Below are 21,613 nucleotides of genomic sequence, written 5' to 3' on the forward strand. Positions count from 1 at the left end.
TGTGTTCAAACACATAAGATGGCCAATCCTTTTTTTTATTCTTACAGAAAAGCCTTGCCTTAGAGTGGCAACTCAAGGCGGTTCCTACAGCTAGGAATCTGATTGCTGAAACTTCCATTTCATCTCATTAAAGGAACAACTCAGCAGTACTGGTTGGGGTAGGTTTCCCCATTACATCCCCAACCCCATTACATCCCCAACAACAACTAGATTTTATGACATTTTGATGGAAAATTTCATTTTAATTATGTTTTCTAGGGCCTGTCCTTTCTAACAAGGCTGTGCTATGCATGAAAGCATTTGTTTATCTTTGCCTCAAAAAATCGGACGGTGGGAGGATAGCTGTGTTCATTTTCAACAAGTAAAACGGCGGTGGGTAGGGTGTCAATTGTGAGTCTCATACATGAAATTGTTAATGTGCCGGGCCAAAATAAATTGGTTTATATTCACCAAAAGCTACTTACTAGGGGGATGAGGCTGTGGAGTGTGGGGAGGGGCTCATGGCTGGGGTGCAAGCTCTAGGGTGAATATGAGGACTTTGGGGTGTAGGAGGGCCTTAGGGCTTGGGCAGAGGGTCAGGGTGCAGGCTCTAGGGTGAGTATGAGGAAGGGCAGTGTGCACGTCATGTCTCTAGGGGCACGCAGCCCAGGGGAGGTTATGTAGGGGTTAGCAGGAGGTGCCAAGGCAGTGATCTGACCCAACATTGGTGGAGCTGAGCTTCCAGGACCCTGAGATTGGTGGAGCCCCAACACCACCAGCCCATATAACTCACCACATACATACCCTTTTCCTTTTTTAAAGAACCTGCAGGTTATTGGGCAAGAACATGAGTCTGAGGGCTTTTAAGAAAAGCACTACGGTCAATGACACCAGCGATACAGCACAGGAGCATTGGATGGGCTGCCATAACTCTGTCATCAAGAGAGAAGACCCATGAAATTGCAGTGTGCCCAAACTAGAAGGCAGCTAAAGAACTGAACTGGTGTCAGGATCCTGCTCTTTCAAAGGTCTGGACTGCTGGCACAAGCTCATGCCACCCAGTCTGTGAATTATTACCAAGAAACTAAGAGTGGTTATGTTAAAACCCAGAAACGAACGACTCTCAACAAAAGCACACAACTCTTTCAATGCGTTGTTGCACTATTTTAATACAGCATTAAACTGCTATGACACTAGAGGAAAGCTGTTTCCTATCCAGCTAATAAGGCACATGTCGGAATGCCATTTTATGGACAATCCATAACAGAGGCTTTCACAGTCTTTTCAGCAACACAGTCACTGGTCAACTGAGTTGTTGTCTTGGTTGCTGAGATAGGACTGGTCCCTCTGAGTCCTGCGTCCATAGGTTTTTGTTTTTAAGCTGTACAAGTTTATTAACAATGAAAGGAAAGATAATCATACAAATTGGCAACTAAAACTGGAAAGATCAGTGGGTACAGCTGGTTAAAAAAAACGAAAATTAGCTAATTTTTAAAGCTGCAGAAATTCATAAGATACAGTTTTAGCGCTATTATACAATGTAGTGATTGCTGTGCTAAATAAACTTTTAAAGGGAACAAAAGTCCAGTACAGGGTTAGGCAAACCTTCCATTTAAGTTTAAAAACAAAATCCATTACATAATCAAGCTACATGAATTGTAAAGTGTAAAAAGGCTTCAAATACGTGCACATGCATATTCTATCACACTATGAATTCTAATTAAAATAGACACAAATCCCTACAACAGTTTACCTTGATCCTTTTCCATTGTGTCCTTTGATTGACAATATTGCTTTAGCCTGTATTGCATAGCAGCTCTCACAGTTTATTGTCTGCAAACTGTCATGAATGTGAGTTTGTCAAATGATGCCCCTCCCCACCCAGACCTTCGTACACACCCACCCTTGCATCATGAAACAAAATCCCAACAATACAAAAATTGAATATTTGTGTTCCAGAATTTCTGAAAGCTGAATCGTTACTGTGATTTCAGCATTTACTGTGTCACTCACTAGGTCATAAAGTGATAGTATAATATGATCTGATCCTTACGAATACATCTAGTTATAGCTTTTTCCTAAAGAGGCAATATTTCCCCAAAATACACATATAAATAAACAGGATAAGCACAACAAAAGAAGTCTATGCACTTGAATAAGACATTGGTTACTTAATACTGATATTTTCATCCTAGGAAAACAAAAACAATATGGCTTAAAGAATTGCAAGGGTTTTGTCAGAATTATGTACCAACTTTCATATAATATTCTATGTAGACAATATTTCCTTCTTAATGTAGTTCAGTTGCATACTTTATACAAACAAAAGCATTGTAAAAAAACCAAAAATGTAAATTACTTCCATAAATATTTTCTTGAGGATATACCCTTAGTTTTGCAAAATACTTAAGAAAACTTTTACCTTGGTTAGTATTCTAGTTGAGAGCAAGGCCCTTTTGAAAGCTTCCAAGTTGTGAAAACACTTTTTTTAAAAAAAATACTATTTTTCTTTTTTAAAAGGCCCTCAAATATATACAAAAAAGTTACTGAAAAGAGTTTCCAGATAAGATAATTCAGTATTACAAGAAATATTTGTAACCATTCAAATATTTTAACATCTAAAAAGGTTTCCAAAATACACACATAGTATTAAAACAAAAACTGAAATGAACTCCGTCAAGTATAACTCAAGATAAATACACATCTGCAAGTAAAACTGTAAAATACTTCATACAGGGGGTAAACATTAATATCAATCAACTATATCTAGTAACTGCACACGATTGTCCCTTTGAAATTCATCCTAAAAATGCAAACCATCATCTGGAGCTCTAAAATCTTGATCAGCCTTCGGAGCACTTAAGTGATATAGCAACATTTATGGACAGCAGTGGTTTTTGTGGACGTAAAACTCATAAGACTGATATCCTATCATGAATGGAGTGATGTTTTAAAGAATGACATGCTGAAGGGCTAAATCCCCTCAAACTTCTAATTATGTTGGCAAAAATCAAGTGAGAAACACATGTTGAATCACTTTGTGTTAACAATGCTTGTATGTGGATGCTCTTCCCTGACTAGAATTTAGCATATGTAATACCCATACACAAATGGTGTAACTGCAAGCCATAGAGAATTAATCGATTTAGTCTAATGGTCTTAGTTTCAAATGGCCTTCATTTTTGTCTATGGTTTGAAGTAGATTCATTTTTGGAATAATGGGTGTAACTTCAAGAGTCTGAAATTAATTTCTACTCTATATTCCATGGTGTACAAAAGGTAGCATCTAGAGCATCCTTCTAGAAATGGCTTCCCCAGATATATATAACTTCACATGATAGTGTACGGACTAGGTCCCATATAATGGGGAACATTAAAATACATTTAGCTGTAGAAATAACATTTATCTTTTGTGTATTTATTTGCAATAAAAAAGCAATTTTGAGACATCAAGGCCTTGAATTTTGCTCCTGTATCATGAAAAGGAATATTATGCTGTGGGAAGTAGCAATAGAAATTGAGTAACATGGGGCCAAGATTTAACATGGGGGGGCCAAGATTTGGAGGAGTTGGGGGATAGCCTCAACTTGTTACAAACTGATGAAGCACTGTCAACTTCAGTGGAGCCATAGTCATTAACACCAACCGGGGACCTGCTCTACACATTCATTTCACATAAAAAAAAATTTTTTTTTGAGTGGTAGTAAGCCAGAAGATTGGTCATACAGGCAGGTTCTGATTGACCGAAAGAAGGAAGCATTATGATTTACATGGGGAAATGAATGCCAAAAGTGTCCAGAGGAAACAAGGAATAAGGTGCGGTATACAGTTCAGTTCACAGGTAGATAAAAATCTAATGTTTATAATTCAGTTTCCCAATCATAGGGTCAAACCCTGCTTTCATGTGTGCCTCTAGCAACAGAATTGATGAAGCCCCTAGTGCCTATTTAGAAATAGCTATTTTGAAAAAGGTGCTGTTAAGTCAGGGAATAGAGCCTATTTTGAAATAAGACATAGTGGCTGAGTCTACACTACAGTCCCCTTTCGAAAGGGGAATGCAAATGAGGCCAATTGGAAATGCAAATGAAGCATCAATTTACATATTTCATGCTCATTTGCACCTTCATATTTTCAAAAGAGAGCCATTTGAAAGAAAAATGGCAGTGTAGAATGGGTTCTTTTGAAATTTAAAACCCCATTTTTGAAAGCACACGTCTTCCTGCTGTTTTTTTTGAACGACTCTCTTTCAAAAGTGTGAATATGCAAATGAAGTATGAGATATGTAACTCGGTGCTTCAACTGCATATCCGATTTGCCTCATTTGCATTCTCCTTTTGAAAGGGGAATGTAGTATTGATGTAGCCAGTGAGTCTAATGGCTCTATTTTGAAATAGGATCTATGTGTGTAGCAGCATTATTTTGAAATACGCTATTTCGGAATAGCTATTCCTGAATAAATTGTTTCAAAATAAGACATACCCCAAGACTGACTTTTGATTTTCAATTAAATGGCTAAAATCCATTTAGGGACTACCAGCTCATGAGTTAAAAAAATAGAGCTGATCAAAGAAAAAAGTGTAGAAATTTCTCACAATAATTTGAGGGAAAAATTCTCACATATTTTTCTGGGTCAAAATCTGAACTTTTGATGAAAATTCTCAATTTTGGACACATTTAGCCAGTCTGATAGCTGGTCAAAAATGGGATGAATTTTTCCAAAAAGACTGAGCAAAAATCATCTTCTATTGGTCAAAATTATTTTTTATATAAAAAAACTGAAGACTAACAGCTATGAACTGCTATAGTTAACAGCGCAATATGTCCCAATACTGACCTATAAATCCATACACAATAAGGGTATTTACCAAGAACAATAAATGCCAAGTGCTCAATATTCCATTCCTACAGATAAACACACTGGGAGAGGGTGGGAGTACACTTGAAACTGTGTGTTCAGCCACGTGGACTTTCCTGCAGATCTATCCTTTGGGATGAGGGGTTGTTGACAACGCACAGAGTACAGTCTGCATATTGAAAAAACCCCGAGAGGGACTGCCAGATTTCATCCCTGGGGATGTAGGAACAGTAAGCATTGTGAGCTGACTGTCTCTGGCTCTTGGGCATTTCATGCTATTCACTGTTACTCCACAGCTGGTGGATTGCAGCCCCATTGCTTCGTTAATGCAGATGGAAAGCACGGGCAGAATAAATTCTGCCTAAACAAATGGCTGCTCATGTGAGGCTCAGAGGGGCACATGATACTGCACTGCCTCCCTTTCTGCCCCCTCTTCCTGGCTTATATACCTGTTACACCCCCACCATGGAGAGTGCTTTGTGGACTCTCTGAAGAGGGGAGCAGGCCAGGGAATGGTGCTTCCTGCTTCGCTACAGTGTCAGTTCCCTGGCTACTTGCATTTGGGCACTTCTTTTCCTGGATAAGTGGAGAGAAGGGTTTCATTCTCCGGTTGGTTATTTCAAACGTGCTTACAAAGTATTAATTAAAGACATACTACTAGGTCACCAGTAACGCTAGATATGGTGGGTTTCTTCCTACACTTCATTGGGGGTACGTTGTGCAAGATTAAGTGTTAACTGCTTCATCATCACAGGCGAAAGACTACACTGAGGCCACATCCACATTACCTGGACGATCGATTCACTCAGAGTCAATCTTCCAGGTTTGATTTCTCACTTCTGGTAGGCACACACAAAATGGACTTATCAGGGCTCAGCAGCTGACCCCTCTACTGCTCGTACTCTCCCGTCAACCTTCCTCAGTGAGGACAGACTGGTAAGTTGATTTCAGATAAGTCAATTTTAGCTATGCAGTTGCCACAGCTAGAATTGCGAATCTGAAATTGACTAATTTTCCTAGTGTGGACTGAGCCTAAGAGAGGGCATGCTATTGGTCATGAAAGGGATTCACTGACAGAGATGTGCAGGGAAGTCTGTATAGTCCTTACCTGGTTCTTGCAATACTCAGTCTTTCCTTTCAAGAACATTCAAGTCTAATTAAAATGTGGTGGGGTGGAGACAGAATACTCCAAAGCCAAGGAGAGACAATGGAAGTCTTTCCATTGACTTCACCTGGAGTTGTACCAAAACCCAAATGAAGTTGATTTATGTCTTCAGTTAATGTGTTCACATTTCTAACATGTAGGATACTATTTTAACAGGAGTGTTTAACCTCACAGTAAGTATGCTGTAAAAATAGTTAGTCTACACCTATGCAAAAGAGAATTGCATTAAAGCCACATTAGCTGAATATTTGGGAACCTTAGTTTAAAGCACTCCCTAGAAATCTATAAACTAGAAGCATCAGAATGAAATACTGAATGTGGACAAATAACATTTAAAATGGTACTAATGTGAAAAAGGCAACAATTTGGTTTAATGTCCTTCAACTGATCTATGTTAAGATCCTGCAGTTGTTTAATTACAGCCTGTGATAACGGCTACATATAGATCTATATTTTACAGCACTGATATTCACGAACAACATTTCCTTTTAGTGGTTGCCAGAAATTTGAAATGGAGGGGCAGGCTGGTAGCTACATTCTTAGCTTTATGGAGAAAACAGCTTTTCTCTTAGCTTTTGCAGGGTACTGTTAGTTTTTTTCTGGTGCTGGAGTTTAAGTGACAAAGAAATTGCTGCTAATATAACATTAAGTGCTCAAAGGAAAAAATATAGCCAGTGTATTGGTGTGGCCTTCTTGCAATCTTTCCCTTTACATTACTCACACATCAAACAATACATCAAAATCAACACTGAGGCCAAGTTTTCAAAAACCACCTCTAACCTGGTGTGCACAAATTTTCTTATTTCATGGGCCAATTAACATGCTTTGTTTAGAAAATCAGTCCCTATATTTTTCAGCTACTAGCAAAGAATGAATTTCCATATGATACCTAAAAGTCTGTGATTAGTGTTAAATCACAGTCATATTTTTCTTCTAAGTTATGGTACTGCTAGCTGAGCAAAATCAGTATTAAAATATTTAACTTACTTAATATTACTTTGTAAATAGCAGTTGTCATCCAAAAATGTCAAAATACCTTTAGACATTAAATCAACCTCACAACGCCCATGTGAGGTAGGCATGTTAAATATTATTATCCCCATTTTGCAGATGGGGAAACTGAGGCACAGAGACGCATTGCCCAATGTCAAACAGTAGCCCACTGGCAGAACTCAGGACAAAATCTGTGTGTCCTGTCTCCCAGTACACTACTTTAATTAAAAGACCACTGTAATCTGTGAAGACTGAGAGGGTGATGTGTGTGGTGTCCTATCAACATTTTGGCCAGTTCACAGACAAGCACAGAAATGGCAAAAGTTTCACTTGGGATCAGCTTTGGGAAGAGCTGCACATTTCACATGGGAATGCTTGCCACATGTTTTAAATTGCTTTCCAAGGGTCTCACAGCTTGTATGGGTGACACAGTTGCTCAGCCTCCCTTCGCATGACATAACGCTGGATTAGAGCTATCAAACTTAACTTGGAAAGAGTTTTAACTTGCTATGTGTGTTTAGAATTTTAAACATCTCTGCTACAAAGCAGTAACACACACATCCATCTCTACATGAAAATGAAAAGGTCAGGTTTTTGAAGTCCTCTGAAACATACGTGTTTTATGGATTTTTGTCCTTTTGCAAATCTACTCTTAAAAATACACGTAAAACCAGGATACTCTCTTAAGGTACTTTCATCTCATGATTTCCTCAAATATCTGATAACAGTTTCTTTCTAACAGGATCCTCCGGCCCCAAGTTCCTTCTACATGAAATAGGACAACCACATACAATTACGACATTTCCCCTAACCTATATAGCTGTTTTAGAAAGAAAGAGAAGAGGGACGATTACCTTCTTCATGCTCCATTTAACCCCTGTGGCTACATATGTATATACTTTCATATTAATAACAAATTTGCACAGTAGAAAACAGGACATAAAAATATTTCCAGAAAGTGGCTTTCAAAGTAGTATAAATATTAAGTCTGGCTACTCTCTCAATTAGAGCTTGGGGACAAATTTAAGCATTCTTCTTCCCCATTATTCACAGTAAATTTAGTGTGCTTGTGACCTAATGAATAGAAAATACACCGAAAGGGCCCATTTAAATGAAATTAGATGACAAGAGAAGAATATCCGTCAATCACAGCCTGAAGAAAGCAAACACTATTCTCTCCCAAAAGATGCTGGAATCCTTACTGACAATTTGTCCAGTTGTAATTCTCCATTTACATACACAAACACTCCCTCAAACAATTGTACACTTTGTTTCACCCTCACCGAGTCCACCTGTGCCCTACCCAAATTACATTATGTAATGGAAGTCCAAGAAAGCAGCAGCACAGAACTAGCAACTCTTCCAAAGCAAGGGAACCAGAATTGTTCCCCTTCTTTAATGCTGTGGCTTCTTGAATCTTCCTTTGTCTTGGCATGTAACAGGAATTATGTTCGCGGGGTTAGTGAGTACTCCCAGTTAGGGGCCTTGCTGGTATCTAACTCCTGCAAAAGCCATTTGTAATGTTTACTACCCAGTGAACGTTATCCCTTGCCTAACAAACAGCACTTCTCTTCATTTCACCTGGCCGTGATATAGGAACTGTGTAAACAATCAACAGAAACCACAAGAGTAGTTTCACTGTGAACAAAGTCAGTAACACTGTTTGATAGATATATAGATAGATATATAAAACACACCATAGTCCTATAAATATATCTTGCACATATAAACAGGAAGAGTGTTACATCCTACTAATGGTAAGGCATATTATTAGTTTAAAGATAGGCAAAATTGGCAATCATTTTTAGTTTGGGGTTTTTTTTTAATTTTTTTGTCTTGGCTTCTGTCTTGCTGTTGACCATGTGCTGCCACAGGCTCTCGCAGGATGAAGGGGACGGAAGAGGCTACCCTTGAAGGTTTATTGCACACGACGGCAGTAGTAGCCCAAAACTTTGCACTTCTCACACAGATGCTGAGGGTGCTCCTTGCTCTGATCAGAAACGTCCAGGCCATCTGGCTTTTCCAGGGGTCTCTGCAGGGAGGAAAGGGAATAGCATATGCTCTCGTAAATGTCACTGACAATTGAGCTCTACAAGGCCTACAAACCCCAATTTTTCAGGTTATTTTTTAGGCTTCCTCCCAGGGCAGTTAATGGTGTCATATTTCTTTCTTGAAAAGCCAAAACACGTTGCCAAACACCTGGCTTCTGCAATGGTGGGAACCGGCTTGACAACATGCATGTCCTTCCTGTTCACGCCAGGTCATATAAACCCTTATCCTAGTTATAGTTCTAAAAATATTTGATGCTTAACCTCATGCTATAAAACAGCCCCATTCATTGCCTTGGCATGCTGGGGTGGGGAGGGAGAGGAACCACCATTAGGATTTGATGCTAATACCAACAAGCCATTTTGCTAATGCACGGTTATGAAACCAGTGGCGGAGCTTTGCCTGACATACACTTCCAAATTTGGAGAGCTGGAATTTCCCAAACACAGCAGATGGGAGGAGAAAACAGTTCAACTAGTACCATGGTTAAATATTTGCAGTAACACTAGAGTAAGATATGGGGATAGGGGAATTGGTAAAATGGAGTGAAAATTCCTCAGATCAAGGAAATTTTGTGCTTTACATTTCCATGACACCAGAGAGCTCTCAGGTTTATTTCTAAAACAAAACACCCATGCTGTACACCAAAGCAAAGCTGCTTGTTAGGAAGAGTTGATAATACAAAGGTGATGGAGACACGAAGATGAAACAATGACGTGTGCAGTTTATAGTGGACTCATGAAAACAGTACAACTTCTCTGCTTTCTAAGAGGGCATTTAAAAAGCACACTGTTTCACTCAGTGGCTTGTAGTAAAGAAGGCAGTGAGCATTCCAGGGGTTTGATAGTGAATGACAGTGAAATTTGAGAACAAGCCAAAGATTTTCCACTGTTTTAGGAATAGTATCTTGTTGCTAACCATCTCAAAATATTGTTCTTGGGGAGGGAAGTGGAGAAATACATACTAGACATTTAATTCTGTTCACTGCTCTGTTCCGGTCCCAACCTGCCTGCACTCCAATCTTCCCTGAAGCAATAAAAAATTAAGAGCATTTGATGGTCTAAATTATGGAGATTTCTAAATTAATAGCAACTGACTAGATGCTCATGATGGTCTCTTCTGGCTTCAAGTCTGTGAGATCATGGGTTTCAAAGTCTGCTCTTCATTCCAGGCCAACCCTCTTAAAATACAGAGCATCAAAACAAAAAGTCCATTAGAAAGTTTTAGTGCAAATAGTAACAAACCAGAGTTGAAGGGATACATTTCACTGCTGTTTAAAAGAAGAATAAAAGAAAACAAACTCCCATATATTGTACTTTGCCCAAAAAAGGTTATCTCAACCTTCTTGCTGTGTTCATTCTTGTTTCTGACTGTTGAGTTGAGCATTTTCACTTATTGCCTTTCACAGATAGTCCTGAGTAAATGGATTAATTCTATAGTGATTACCAAGCATCTGCTTTTCCTCTTCTCTACAGTACATTGTCCAATGCTTTGTTCACTTGTGGATAATTCTCAATGGCTGGGTCTACAGAGGCCCCTTCCTTTCGAAAGGGGCATGTTAATGAGTGGGTTCAAAAGATGCTAATAAGGTGCTGTAATCAATATGCAGCGACTCATTAGCATAATGGCGGCCGTGGCAATTCGAAAGTGTGGCTTTTCGAATCGCGCGCTGCCCGTGGAGATGGGACCTTCCAAAAGGACCCCCCCAGTTTTTGAAAGCCCTTCTTCCTATCTGGTGATCAGAAGAAGGGGCTTTAGAAAACTGGGGGGGGTCCTGTCAGAAGGGCCCGTCTCCATGGGAGGTGCGCGATTCGAAAAGCCACACTTTCGAATCGCCACGGCCACCATTATGATAATGAGGCGCTGCATATTCATTGCAGAGCCTCATTAGCATCTTTCGAACCCGCTCATTAACATGTCCCTTTTGAAAGGAAGGGGTACATGTAGACACAGGGAATGGGTGTAAAGTTCCATTTACTTTACTTCCATTTAGTCACATGATTAAACTTAAATGCAAATGTTACTATTTTGCTGGATCAAGTACTGTGGTCTCTGTATTCAGCCTGTGAAAGATTCCCACAGTGGGCTTTGGATCAAACAATTCCTGAGAGACAGCACATTAGAATCTGGGATTAGAACTCTGGAACTGGGATTCCAGCCCTGGGCTCATTTTACTAAGCCACTAAATTCTGCAGTCTAGTAGTGGCTTGTAATATAAGAAGTGGAGATGACAGTTTTTTCCCAATTAAAAGCAGGCCTTACATTGCTTAGTCATCCTGGAAACTTGGTTTTATATAGCCTGTTTTAACCCCTCTTCACCCCCCACCAATATTTTCTTCATGTGTCACCCATGGAGATATGTAGGATAATATATATGTCCTCTGAAGTTTGACCCCCACCTACAATACAGTGTAAGTTGAGGTTCAGACACTACGGGAGTTAATTTGTGCCCCTAGAGGAGAATGTCTGAAAGCTCTGAAATCCTACTCTCAAAACAGAGCAGTCATTCGGTACAGCTCCAGTTGATTCTACATGCTAGCTGTGCCCTGATTAAAGAGAAAAATACATAAGTTATCATGTTTATTGATATAAGCCAATTTTTTTTTTTAACACAAGGCCTCGGGAATCATTTTTCCTGGAAATACTGCAGAGGACGTTGGGACTGCCTCAGAGTGCCAAAAGTTTCTTGGCCTGTTGTCAAAAACAATACCTCTCCCTGGTTTGTGTTCCCCCTGCGATGACTGAGCTCAGCTTTTTTGGCCTGGGAGCCACTTAGATTTCAGAAATGTTATTGTTACCAGTGTGTTACGACATTCAGGCGGGGAACAGAAGGGTTATGAACACAGGAAACTGGGTTGCTTGGGGCCAGTTGGAAGACCCAATGCACTGCGAGGGCTACATTTCTGATGAGTTTAGAGGGCTATGTCTCCAGAAACTATACTGTGTTTAGAAAGATTGCTTCAAAAAAAAAAAGAAAGAAAAGAAAAAATAAAGTGTTGACAACATTGAAATGCACTGAAAGGCTCGTCTCTGGTGTGTATCTAAGTTATTTGTTGTAAAAATGAAGCTATTCCATTTCTATTATCTTTGTTTATTGTTAGCAATGGCAAAACCAATATTTCATAACAAGAAAACAACGTGGAGAGTTATGAGAGCAGCCTTCCTACCCCAGCCTTCTTATACCACATAGAAGGCCCAGCTTGGTGCAGAGAGACCCTCAAAGCCCTGTGTATTGTGGGAGCAGAATTCCCCTAGAACAGGCACAGTGCAGGACAGCTGTAAACTTGCCAGCTGAGGTTCTGGGAGGTGCATTGGGGTGGGGATGGGCAAGGGGTTGATGGGAGGAAGGATGTGTTGAGGGCAGGCTGCAGAGACTCCGAGCTAGCAGCTGGCACACAGACAGGCCCACAGGACTATCTAAGGCAGTGGTGGGCAGCCCGCGACCCGAGGGCCACACGACCCACTGGGGTTCTGCGTGTGGCCCACGAGACATTTTGTTGACCGTTGCCCAAGTGCAGGGTTGCAGGATTCCGCTGGTTTCTGTCCATGTAGTCTTTTTCCTAGGGGTATTACTACAGTGACACACAGGTAGGGCAAGGGCACGTGAAGTGAGGTGCAAGCTGACTGGACACAATATTGACTGTGCATGCCCTAAAACTGCCCTATCCTGGGAGCCCATCTTGGTTATGACAATCTTGCGACCCGCTGAGATGAAGGAGGGTCACTCATGCAGCCCATGCACTTGGTCACTCATCGCTGATCTAACGGTATGTCTGCAATACAAATTTTGCAACAATGTAGATGCTACAGCAGTAGAAGGAGTTATTCTGTCATTGGTGTGAACAGTATCTAGGTCCATGAAACAAGTCTTCCATAAATCTAGGTGCATCTCCAGCATGGGTTAGTGTGTGACATTCTTCAAAGCCCCGAGAGATGTAGGTAGGTTGACTCAGGTTTTGGGTGTGCACCAAGCCTAAGTTATATCAAGAGCTTTTCCAGCATTACATGATTAGGACTGCACAAATGTAGTTTAAAGACATCACAGCTCCTACCCCTGTGCTGCAAGTTCTGTGTTGCACCTCTTAAAGGCCTGTGAGGGCCTCTCACTTATGTTTCTTTGGTCACAAGTGCTCGTGGCAGAGAAATCAGAAACCAAGAAGCAGAGTTGGTAAAACAAAACAAAACAAAACCGTTATGAATTTTCATTCAGAAAATGGCTTTTCAGTTTCTTAATGCTGTCATGGAAAAATATCTCCATTTGTCACAGAATTTTTTTCAAGTTTTTATTGAAAAACTGAAACTGTTTTAAACACTGGGTTTGTGGTGGTTTGTTTTTTCAGTGAGATTTTTTAACAGAAAATAACGTGTTTTTCACACACATTTTTCTTTCTGTCTTTGTGGTGTGGGGGACAGAGTAAATTCTGACCATCTCTACTGAGAAGTCTCCAGTGGCTGCAGTGACATGCTGTTCTCTGTATGGAATAAAGCTGAAATGATTGGATATTTGAACAGCAAGGTTGGCTTGCCCAATTAACTTTTATAGAATCACAGAATCATAGAAGAGTGGGACTGGAAAGGACCTTGAGAGGCCATCGAGTCCAGCCCCCCTGCCCTCATGGCAGGACCAAGCACTTTCTAGACCATCCCTGAAAGCCATCTATCTAACCTCTTCTTAAATATCCTCAGTGATGGAGATTCTACCACCTCCCTTGGCAATTCGTTCCAGTGTTTGATCACCCTGACAGTTAGGAACTTTTTCCTAATGTCCAACCTGAACCTCCCCTGCTGCAGTTTAAGTCCATTGCCTCTTGTTCTATCCTCAGAGGCAAGGAAGAACAAGTTCCCTCCCTCTGCCAGCTGAGGCCTAACCAGCGCAGAGTAGAGCGGGAGAATGACGTCTTGTGTCTTGTTCACAACATACCTGTTAATGCATCCGAGAATCATGTTTGCTTTTTTTGCAACAGCATCACATTGTTGACTCATATTTAGCTTGTGGTCCACTGTAACCCCTAGATCCCTTTCTGCTGTACTCATTCCTAGGCAGTCCTTTCCCATTCTGTATGTGTGACACTGATTGTTCCTTCCTAAGTGGAGCACTTTGCATTTGTCCTTATTAAACTTCATCCTGTTTACCTCAGCCCATTTCTCCAGTTTATCCAGATCCTTTTGAATTATGACCCTATCCTCCAAAGAAGTTGCAACCCCTCCCAGCTTGGTATCATCTGCAGACTTAATAAGTGTACTTTCTATGTCAATATCTAAATAGTTAACGATGATATTGAACAGAACCGGTCCTAAAACAGACCCCTGCAGAACCCCACTAGTTATACTTTTCCAGCAGGATTGAAAACCATTAATAATTACTCTCTGGGTACGGTTATCCAGCCAGTTGTTCACCCACCTTATAGTAGCCCCATCTAAGTTGTATTTGCGTAGTTTATTGATAAGTATATTATGTGAGACCGTGTCAAATGCTTTACTGAAGTCTAGGTATACCACATCTACCGCTTCTCCCTTATCCACAAGGCTCGTTATTCTATCAAAGAAAGCTATTAGATTGGTTTGACATGATCTGTTTTTAACAAAACCATGCTGGCTGTTCCCTATCACCTTACCACCTTCCAATTGCTCGCAGATGATTTGTTTAATTACCTGCTCCATTATCTTTCCTGGCACAGAAGTTAAGCTGACTGGCTTGTAGTTTCCCGGGTTATTCTTGTTCCCCTTTTTATAAATGGGTACTATATTTGCCCTTTTCCAGTCTTCTGGAATCTCTCCCGTCTCCCACGATTTTCCAAAAATGATTTCTAAAGGGTCAGATACCTCTTCTATCAGCTCCTTGAGGATTCTAGGATGCATTTCATCAGGCCCTGGTGATTTGCAGACATCTAATTTTTCTAAGTAAATTTTAATTTGTTCTTTTCTTATTTCAACTTCTAAACCTGCCCCTTTTTCACTAGCATTCTCTATGTCAGGCATTCCTTCAGATTGCTCAGTGAAGACCGAAACAAAGAAATCATTAAACATCTCTGCCATTTCCAAATTCCCTGTTACTGTTTCTCCCTCGTCACTACCCTCTCCTTGGTCTTCCTCTTGTTACCAATGTATTTGTAAAAAGCCTTCTTGTTTCCCTTTATTCTTGTAACTAGTTTGAGCTCATTTCGTGCCTTAGCCTTTCTAATCTTGCTCCTGCATGCTCGTGTTGTTTGCCCGTATTCGTCCTTTTTAATTTGTCCTCGTTTCCATTTCTTATATGATTCCTTTTTCAGTTTGAGATCATGCAAGATCTCCTGGTTAAGCCAAGGCAGTCTTTTGCCATTTTGTCTATCTTTCCTATGCAGCGGGATAGCTTGCTTTTTTGCCCTTAATAATGTCCCTTTGAAAAACTGCCAACTCTCCTCAGCTGTTTTTCCCCTCAGTTTAGGTTCCCATGGGACCTTACCTACCAGCTGTCTGAGTTTACCAAAATCTGCCTTCCTGAAATCCATTATCTCTATTGTACTGTTTGCCCTTCTACCCTTCCTTAGAATTGTGAACTCTATGATTTCATGATCACTTTCACCCAAGCATCCTTCCACTTTCAAATTCTCAATAATTTCCTCCTTATTTGTTAAAATTAAATCTAGAACAGCTTCCCCGCCGGTAGCTTTTTCAACCTTTTGGAATAAAAAGTTGTCTGCAATGCAATTCAAGAATTTATTGGACAGTCTGTCCCCTGCTGTATTAGTTTCCCAACATATACCTGGATAGTTGAAGTCCCCCATCACCACCAAATTCTGGGCCCTGGATGATTTTGTTAGCTGTTTAAAGAAAGCCTCATCCACCTCTTCCACCTGGCTAGGGGGCCTGTAGTAGACTCCTAGTAGGACCTCATCCTTGTTTTTTACTCCTCTGAGTCTAACCCAGAGACTTGCAACCCTTCCATCTCCTACGTCCATCTCCACCTCTGTCCAAGTGTGTACATTTTTAATATACAAGGCAACACCTCCTCCCTTCTTTCCCTGTCTGTCTTTCCTAAGCAGGCTGTACCCTTCAATACCAACATTCCAATCATGAGTATTATCCCACCAAGTTTCTGTGATGCCAACGATATCATAGTTGTATTCATTTATTAGAACTCCAATTCTTCTTGTTTATTTCCCATACTTCTTGCATTTGCATATAGGCATCTCAAACATTGATTTGGTCTTGCCTCCCAGTTTTGCCCTGGACCTCTTTTTACTCTCCCAGTGCAGCCCATACTCCCTCCCATTTCAAGTTCATCTCCCCAGTATCCAAACTCTCCACTTACCTGCAGGCTTTGCTCTCCTGCCCCCGATAAACCTAGTTTAAAGCCCTCCTCGCTAGGTTAGCCAGCCTGTGTCTGAATATGGTCTTCCCCCTCCTCAAAAGGTGAACGCCATCTCTGCCTAGCAGTCCTTCCCAGAAAAGGATCCCGTGGTCAAAGAAACCAAAGCCTTCCTGGCAACACCATCTACGCAACCAAGCATTCAACTCCAGGATACACCTGTCTCTGCCTGGGCCCCTACCTCTGACAGGCAGGACTGAAGAGAATACCACCTGCGCCCCAAATTCCCTGACCCGTGCCCCTAGAGCCCTGAAGTCACTCTTGACCTGCTCAGCGTCACACCTCGCAGTATCATTAGTGCCCACATGGATGAGAAGCGTGGGATAGTAGTCAGAGGGCCGGATAATCCTCGACAAGGCCTGTGTAACGTCTCGGATACGGGCCCCCGGCAGGCAGCACACCTCCCGAGAGGAAATGTCAGGGCGACAGATGGGCGCCTCCGTCCCCCTCAGAAGAGAGTCTCCAACCACCACTACTCTACGTTTCCTTCTTGCAGGGGTGGCAATAGACTTCCCAGCCTTGGGGGTACGAGGCTTCTCCTCTTCTGTACGGGGTAATTCTTGGTCTCCTGTATCGAGTACAGCATAACGGTTTTCCAGTACCACGGCGAGAGGGTTCTGAGCAGGGGTGGGACACTGCCTGCTGCGAGAAGTAACCAGCTGCCAGTGTCCACCCTGGTCCACCTCCTCCAGTGGTTTATCAGCCGTCCTGTGCACTGGGACAGTTACCTCCGCAGTCTCCACCTGAATACTATCCAGGAACTGCTCATGGACTCGGATACTCCTCAACCTGGCCACCTCCTCCTGTAGCTCCCCCACCTGCCGCCTGAGAGATTCCACCGGCAGGCACCTTTCACACTGAATATTCCCCTCAGCCTGGGTATCAGTAAGTGGGAACGGCAAGTCACAGTCCTTGCAGAACCACACCAGGATCTGGGTAGAAACATCCATAGTCAGGTTTTAATTGAAGACTGTTGCTAGCCCACCTTTAGCATTTTCTGGCTATAATTCCACCCCCAGTAAACAAATAATTAACAAAACAAAACACCTCCAACAAATGAAACCTGAGGAGCAGTTAGGAAAATAAGGTGATTTTGCACAAGCAATGGAAGTAACTTCAAGGACACTGCCCATCATTGCCTGTCTATAATCAATAATTTACAGTAATAGAGGCATGTGTATGATGGTGGATCTAAGCTTATTGTGCTATGTATCAAAGGTATGATACGGAGTTAAAATTCTGGCCCTAATCATCCTGTTTGAGATTTACACAACTCTCTGTTTGTGGATCTTCCACTGCCTGTGTGGAAAGAGAGGGTTTTCCTTTCTCCCTCTACCTATAGCCTGTGGAGGCAACTCTATGGGTCCTGCTCCCAGGTCTGTGTTTGTGGGAGGCTTGGAAACTGCACACAAGGGAAAGAAAAACCTGGTTTAGAAGAATGAAATGTACTTAGCAGAGAGAATTCAGCTCCTCCCAATGGAGCTGTACCTCAAGGAGCTGGGCTTGACAGGAGCATTAAGGTGCAGAGCTGGTGTGGAGACAAAATGTCTCCTGGAGACCCACAGAGATCTTCCTGTGTGAAGGCATGCTTCAAGGTCATTCCCCTATGAAGATAAACTACTAGTACTTCCATGGGGCAGCCTGAGGGGTCTCCAAAGGGGAGTCCTCATGGATGTTCACTGTGCCATGGACTGGCATGACCCACCCTGTCCTTAAGAATTGTAATTTTAGACCTAAGATTGCCTCGTTTGGATAGAAGAACAGGCTGATATGCAGAGGAGAGCAATAAAATAATGACAGCAGAAAGACAGAAGGCCAGTCAGGCCCTGGCTTATAATACAAATAGGAATGGGAACTTAATGAAATACAAATGCAAGTGAACAAACAGCATGTAATTAATCCATGGGATAAATTGGATTAGACATATATGAAAAAATAGACTCCACAATTACATCAGATAAGATAACAGTTACAAGGGTTTGCAATCTTTAAGTGGTTGGAAATATCCCCCATGACACTAGTATTTACATCTATCTCACTATAGGTTTGTTCTCGCTGTTCTCTGAAGGTGCATTACACACGGTCAGACCATGGGCGTGTTCAGAGACAGCAGTTCCTATGTGGACTGTAACTGTAATTCAGAATCTTATGCAGAATATGCACAATTTGTGTGCAGTGCCAGGCTACAGGCCCCGGAAGTACATCTCCTTTCGTCTTGTCATGCAGTAACAAATTTAGCTCTGAGAATGAAATTATGAATTGTTGTGCTAAAGTCAAGAGAAAGTAAGACTGATTAATCATATCAGAAGTGCAAGCAATGTTAAGAAGCTGAGAAGTTTGTACAGAGCTGCATTTCTACTACCAGATGAAAAAAGGTTCCTTTGTGTTTAACTGTGCACTCCTATCACTAGGGTAACACATTTCTAATGGTGCCAGTAGCTTTGGAATAATAGTCTTGTTTTCACTGGGCTGCACCATTACGTTAGTTTGCAGCAGGGATTGTTATTTATTGTATGCTTGTACGGTGCCTAGCAAATGGAGCCTAACTGCTGTGTTCAAAACGGAACTGCCTTTTCTGTGAGGCAGAGCTGATGCAGCCGGTTAATTTGGAGTGATACATACATGCACTGGGCTCTCTCATGGTCAGGGCTGCCAACAGGGGAGCAAAGGGGGAGTGGATGTGGGGCCCAGAAATTTAAAAGGCTCCAGAACTCCTGGCTACCGCAACTACCTTGGCAGCTGCAGCAGCTGGAACCCGGGGCACTTTAAATGGCTGCTGGAGCCCCTGGCTCCAGTGGTGTGGAAGGCCTGGCTGAGGGAAGCTAGCCTACAGCCCCACCTCTTTTGCCTGAGGCTCCGCCCCTTCCAGGAGGTCCAGAGCCAGCTTCTGCCAGGGCCTGGCAGTCTCTTGCCATCCCTATTTAATGTTATTCCACTGCTTCTCTTGAAAACTCTGGAATCAAGATGCTGCTATGGTCAGAAAGAGTAATTCAGGTTCAAAATGCCATTGGATGGTACTTTTTTTAAGCTTCCAACATGTCTGTTCAGCAGGATCAAGGCAGTTTGCTCATGAGCAATTTTAGTCATGAGTTCACGCAATTAGGGCAAAACAAAAAATTCACCCCCTTGACAAAATGACCTTTTTGCAGTGATCCATACAAGCCAGAGCCTGGATTCTGGATTTCATGGAGAATTTATTTACTCAATCAATTTACTTTTGGTCCAAGGGACTAAATTTCTAACAGCTGGAAGAAAATGGCATCCAGCAAGGCATCTCAGTAACCCAGCTGGCTGATTCTGTACCAATGCAACAGCTGTCATCACAGACAGCAAGGGTACAAGCCAGAAGGTTAAAGACACAGCTGGAGAGGAGGCCAACCAGTAAAGGAACCACAGACACAGATGCTGCTAGAAGAGTGCAAGGGGAGAAAATGAATGTTCAGAGCTTGCATCTGGGCTGTGACACTGCCAAGAATGTCAAATGAGTGGCTATGGAGACTGGATCTACTGCTGGGACACACTGACAAGCAACACAAATGGCACCAAAAGCCAATGCACTGTCAAGAATAAAAGGTAGGCCCACAGGCTTCTTGGGAAAGGCACTTTTAATATTTTTTTCCCCAAAGACAGAGTTAAAGTGTGGACCCAGGAAATCCTCCAGAGCAGTTTCAGGATGGGCTCTGTCAGAGAGGTACAGTGTATTGATTGTCTTTGGTAAAGTCTGGGCCAAATGAGTCTCAAATTCTGCCCCATGTCCCAGCTCTGCTGGGACGGTCCAAAGGGATTTCATGGCAGCAGCACAGGAGGACTGGCAGGGAAACAACTCAGGAATGAAAATCAAAATCAGCAAAAAGAAACCATCACATGAAGCTACATCAGCATGTGACAGGCTTTGACACTGCCTAGAGCCTACTGACACCTGTGTGATAATTCATTATAATTTATTATCTGGAAAATATAAGCAACATCTTCTATTACAGGTTGAACTTCTCTAGTACAGCACCATCAGGATCTGACTGGTGCTGAACTACAGAATTTGCCGAACCACAGGAGGTCAGTGTTTTCTAGCAGCATTACCAACACTTCCACTCCTGACTGGGCTCTTAGAAGACATTTGGGGGGAAATCTGAGCTACATAACAGCACAGAACACTGAGAACCTGGACTGAAGGCTGTAAACAAACTTCCTGGGGCTGCAGAAAACTTGGCCACACCCATAATAAGTGAACATCTGGCTAAATAAAATCATGCCGGACCGTGGATTTTGCTGGATCAGAGAGTGCTGGACTAGAGAGGTTCAACCAGTCTAAACAATTTCTTCCATCCATTTTTTGTGGAGCTGGCAGGTCTTATTTGTAGACAGTGATATACAAACCGTGAGAAGATTTATCCTGCCCCAAAGAGATCTGAATCTAATATGATATATGAAATAACAGGGCAAGACTGAATGGAGACCTTCTCTGTGGGCAGCTGGCATGGAAAGTCAATGGCTTGTAAAGAGCAAAGAGCAGGTCGCCAGCCTGTGGAACTTAAGCTGTTCCAAGCAGAAAGGCCCAAATGATGTACTGTGTGCAATGAAGAAGACAAAAAGAGACCGCCAATCTTATGAAGCAAGCAGAAGCACAGAGTGGGTAGACCTTTGTATTCTGAGAATTTCCAAAAGAAATATTTTTGATTTTATCATTCAAAACGACTTCTGATTCTGAAATTTTCTTTTGATTTTATTTTTTTAAATTTAAAGGTGGTAATTTGGCTTTAAATTAAAATGCAGCACTTAATTTTGGGGGCAGGAACAAAGTATTTTGTTTGACCTGAAACAATAATTTTTGGCCCTTTTTTCAGCAGAAAATTTAGATAACATTTTTGGCTTGACCCAGAATGTTTTTTTGAACTTGCCAGTGAATGGAAAATCCATTATTGACCCAGTTAAAGTTCACAAGAGAATTTCCAAAGTTGTGCAGTCCCATACTCATGCATCTTAAGCCTTGCTGAGTATGTCTGTACTGCAAGGAAACAAGCATGCCTGGCCCATGTCAGGTGACTCAGGCTCAGGCTGCAGGGCTATCAAACTGTGGGGTAGATATTTGAACTTGCACCAGAATCTGGGCTTCCATATCCTTCCCACTCTGGGGGTCTGAGACCCCAGATTCAAACCCAAGCCCAAAGGTCTGCACCACAATTTTATTGCAATGCATCTTGTGCCCCACCAGCTTGTGTCTGCTGGT

At 41.8% G+C, this 21,613-nt stretch overlaps 1 protein-coding gene and 1 long non-coding RNA gene across 2 annotated transcripts in view; one reads left to right on the forward strand and one right to left on the reverse strand.

Moving 5' to 3' along the window:
• The first annotated feature begins 257 nt into the window (after nucleotides 1-257).
• LOC142016024 (uncharacterized) lies at nucleotides 258-1,934 on the forward strand. Its single transcript, XR_012646272.1, has 2 exons — nucleotides 258-372; nucleotides 802-1,934. It is a non-coding gene; the product is annotated as an uncharacterized LOC142016024 (long non-coding RNA).
• ZCCHC24 (zinc finger CCHC-type containing 24) overlaps nucleotides 1,129-21,613 on the reverse strand; it is a 174,551-nt gene continuing 154,066 nt past the window's right edge. Inside the window, exon 4 of the mRNA XM_075000066.1 lies at nucleotides 1,129-9,024. Coding sequence (XP_074856167.1) covers nucleotides 8,911-9,024 — 114 coding nt within the window. The 3' untranslated portion in view covers nucleotides 1,129-8,910. The remainder of the gene's footprint in view (nucleotides 9,025-21,613) is intronic.

The sequence above is a fragment of the Carettochelys insculpta genome, chromosome 7 (assembly GCF_033958435.1).
Source record: "Carettochelys insculpta isolate YL-2023 chromosome 7, ASM3395843v1, whole genome shotgun sequence".
In the NCBI taxonomy this organism is placed as follows: Eukaryota; Metazoa; Chordata; order Testudines; family Carettochelyidae; genus Carettochelys; species Carettochelys insculpta.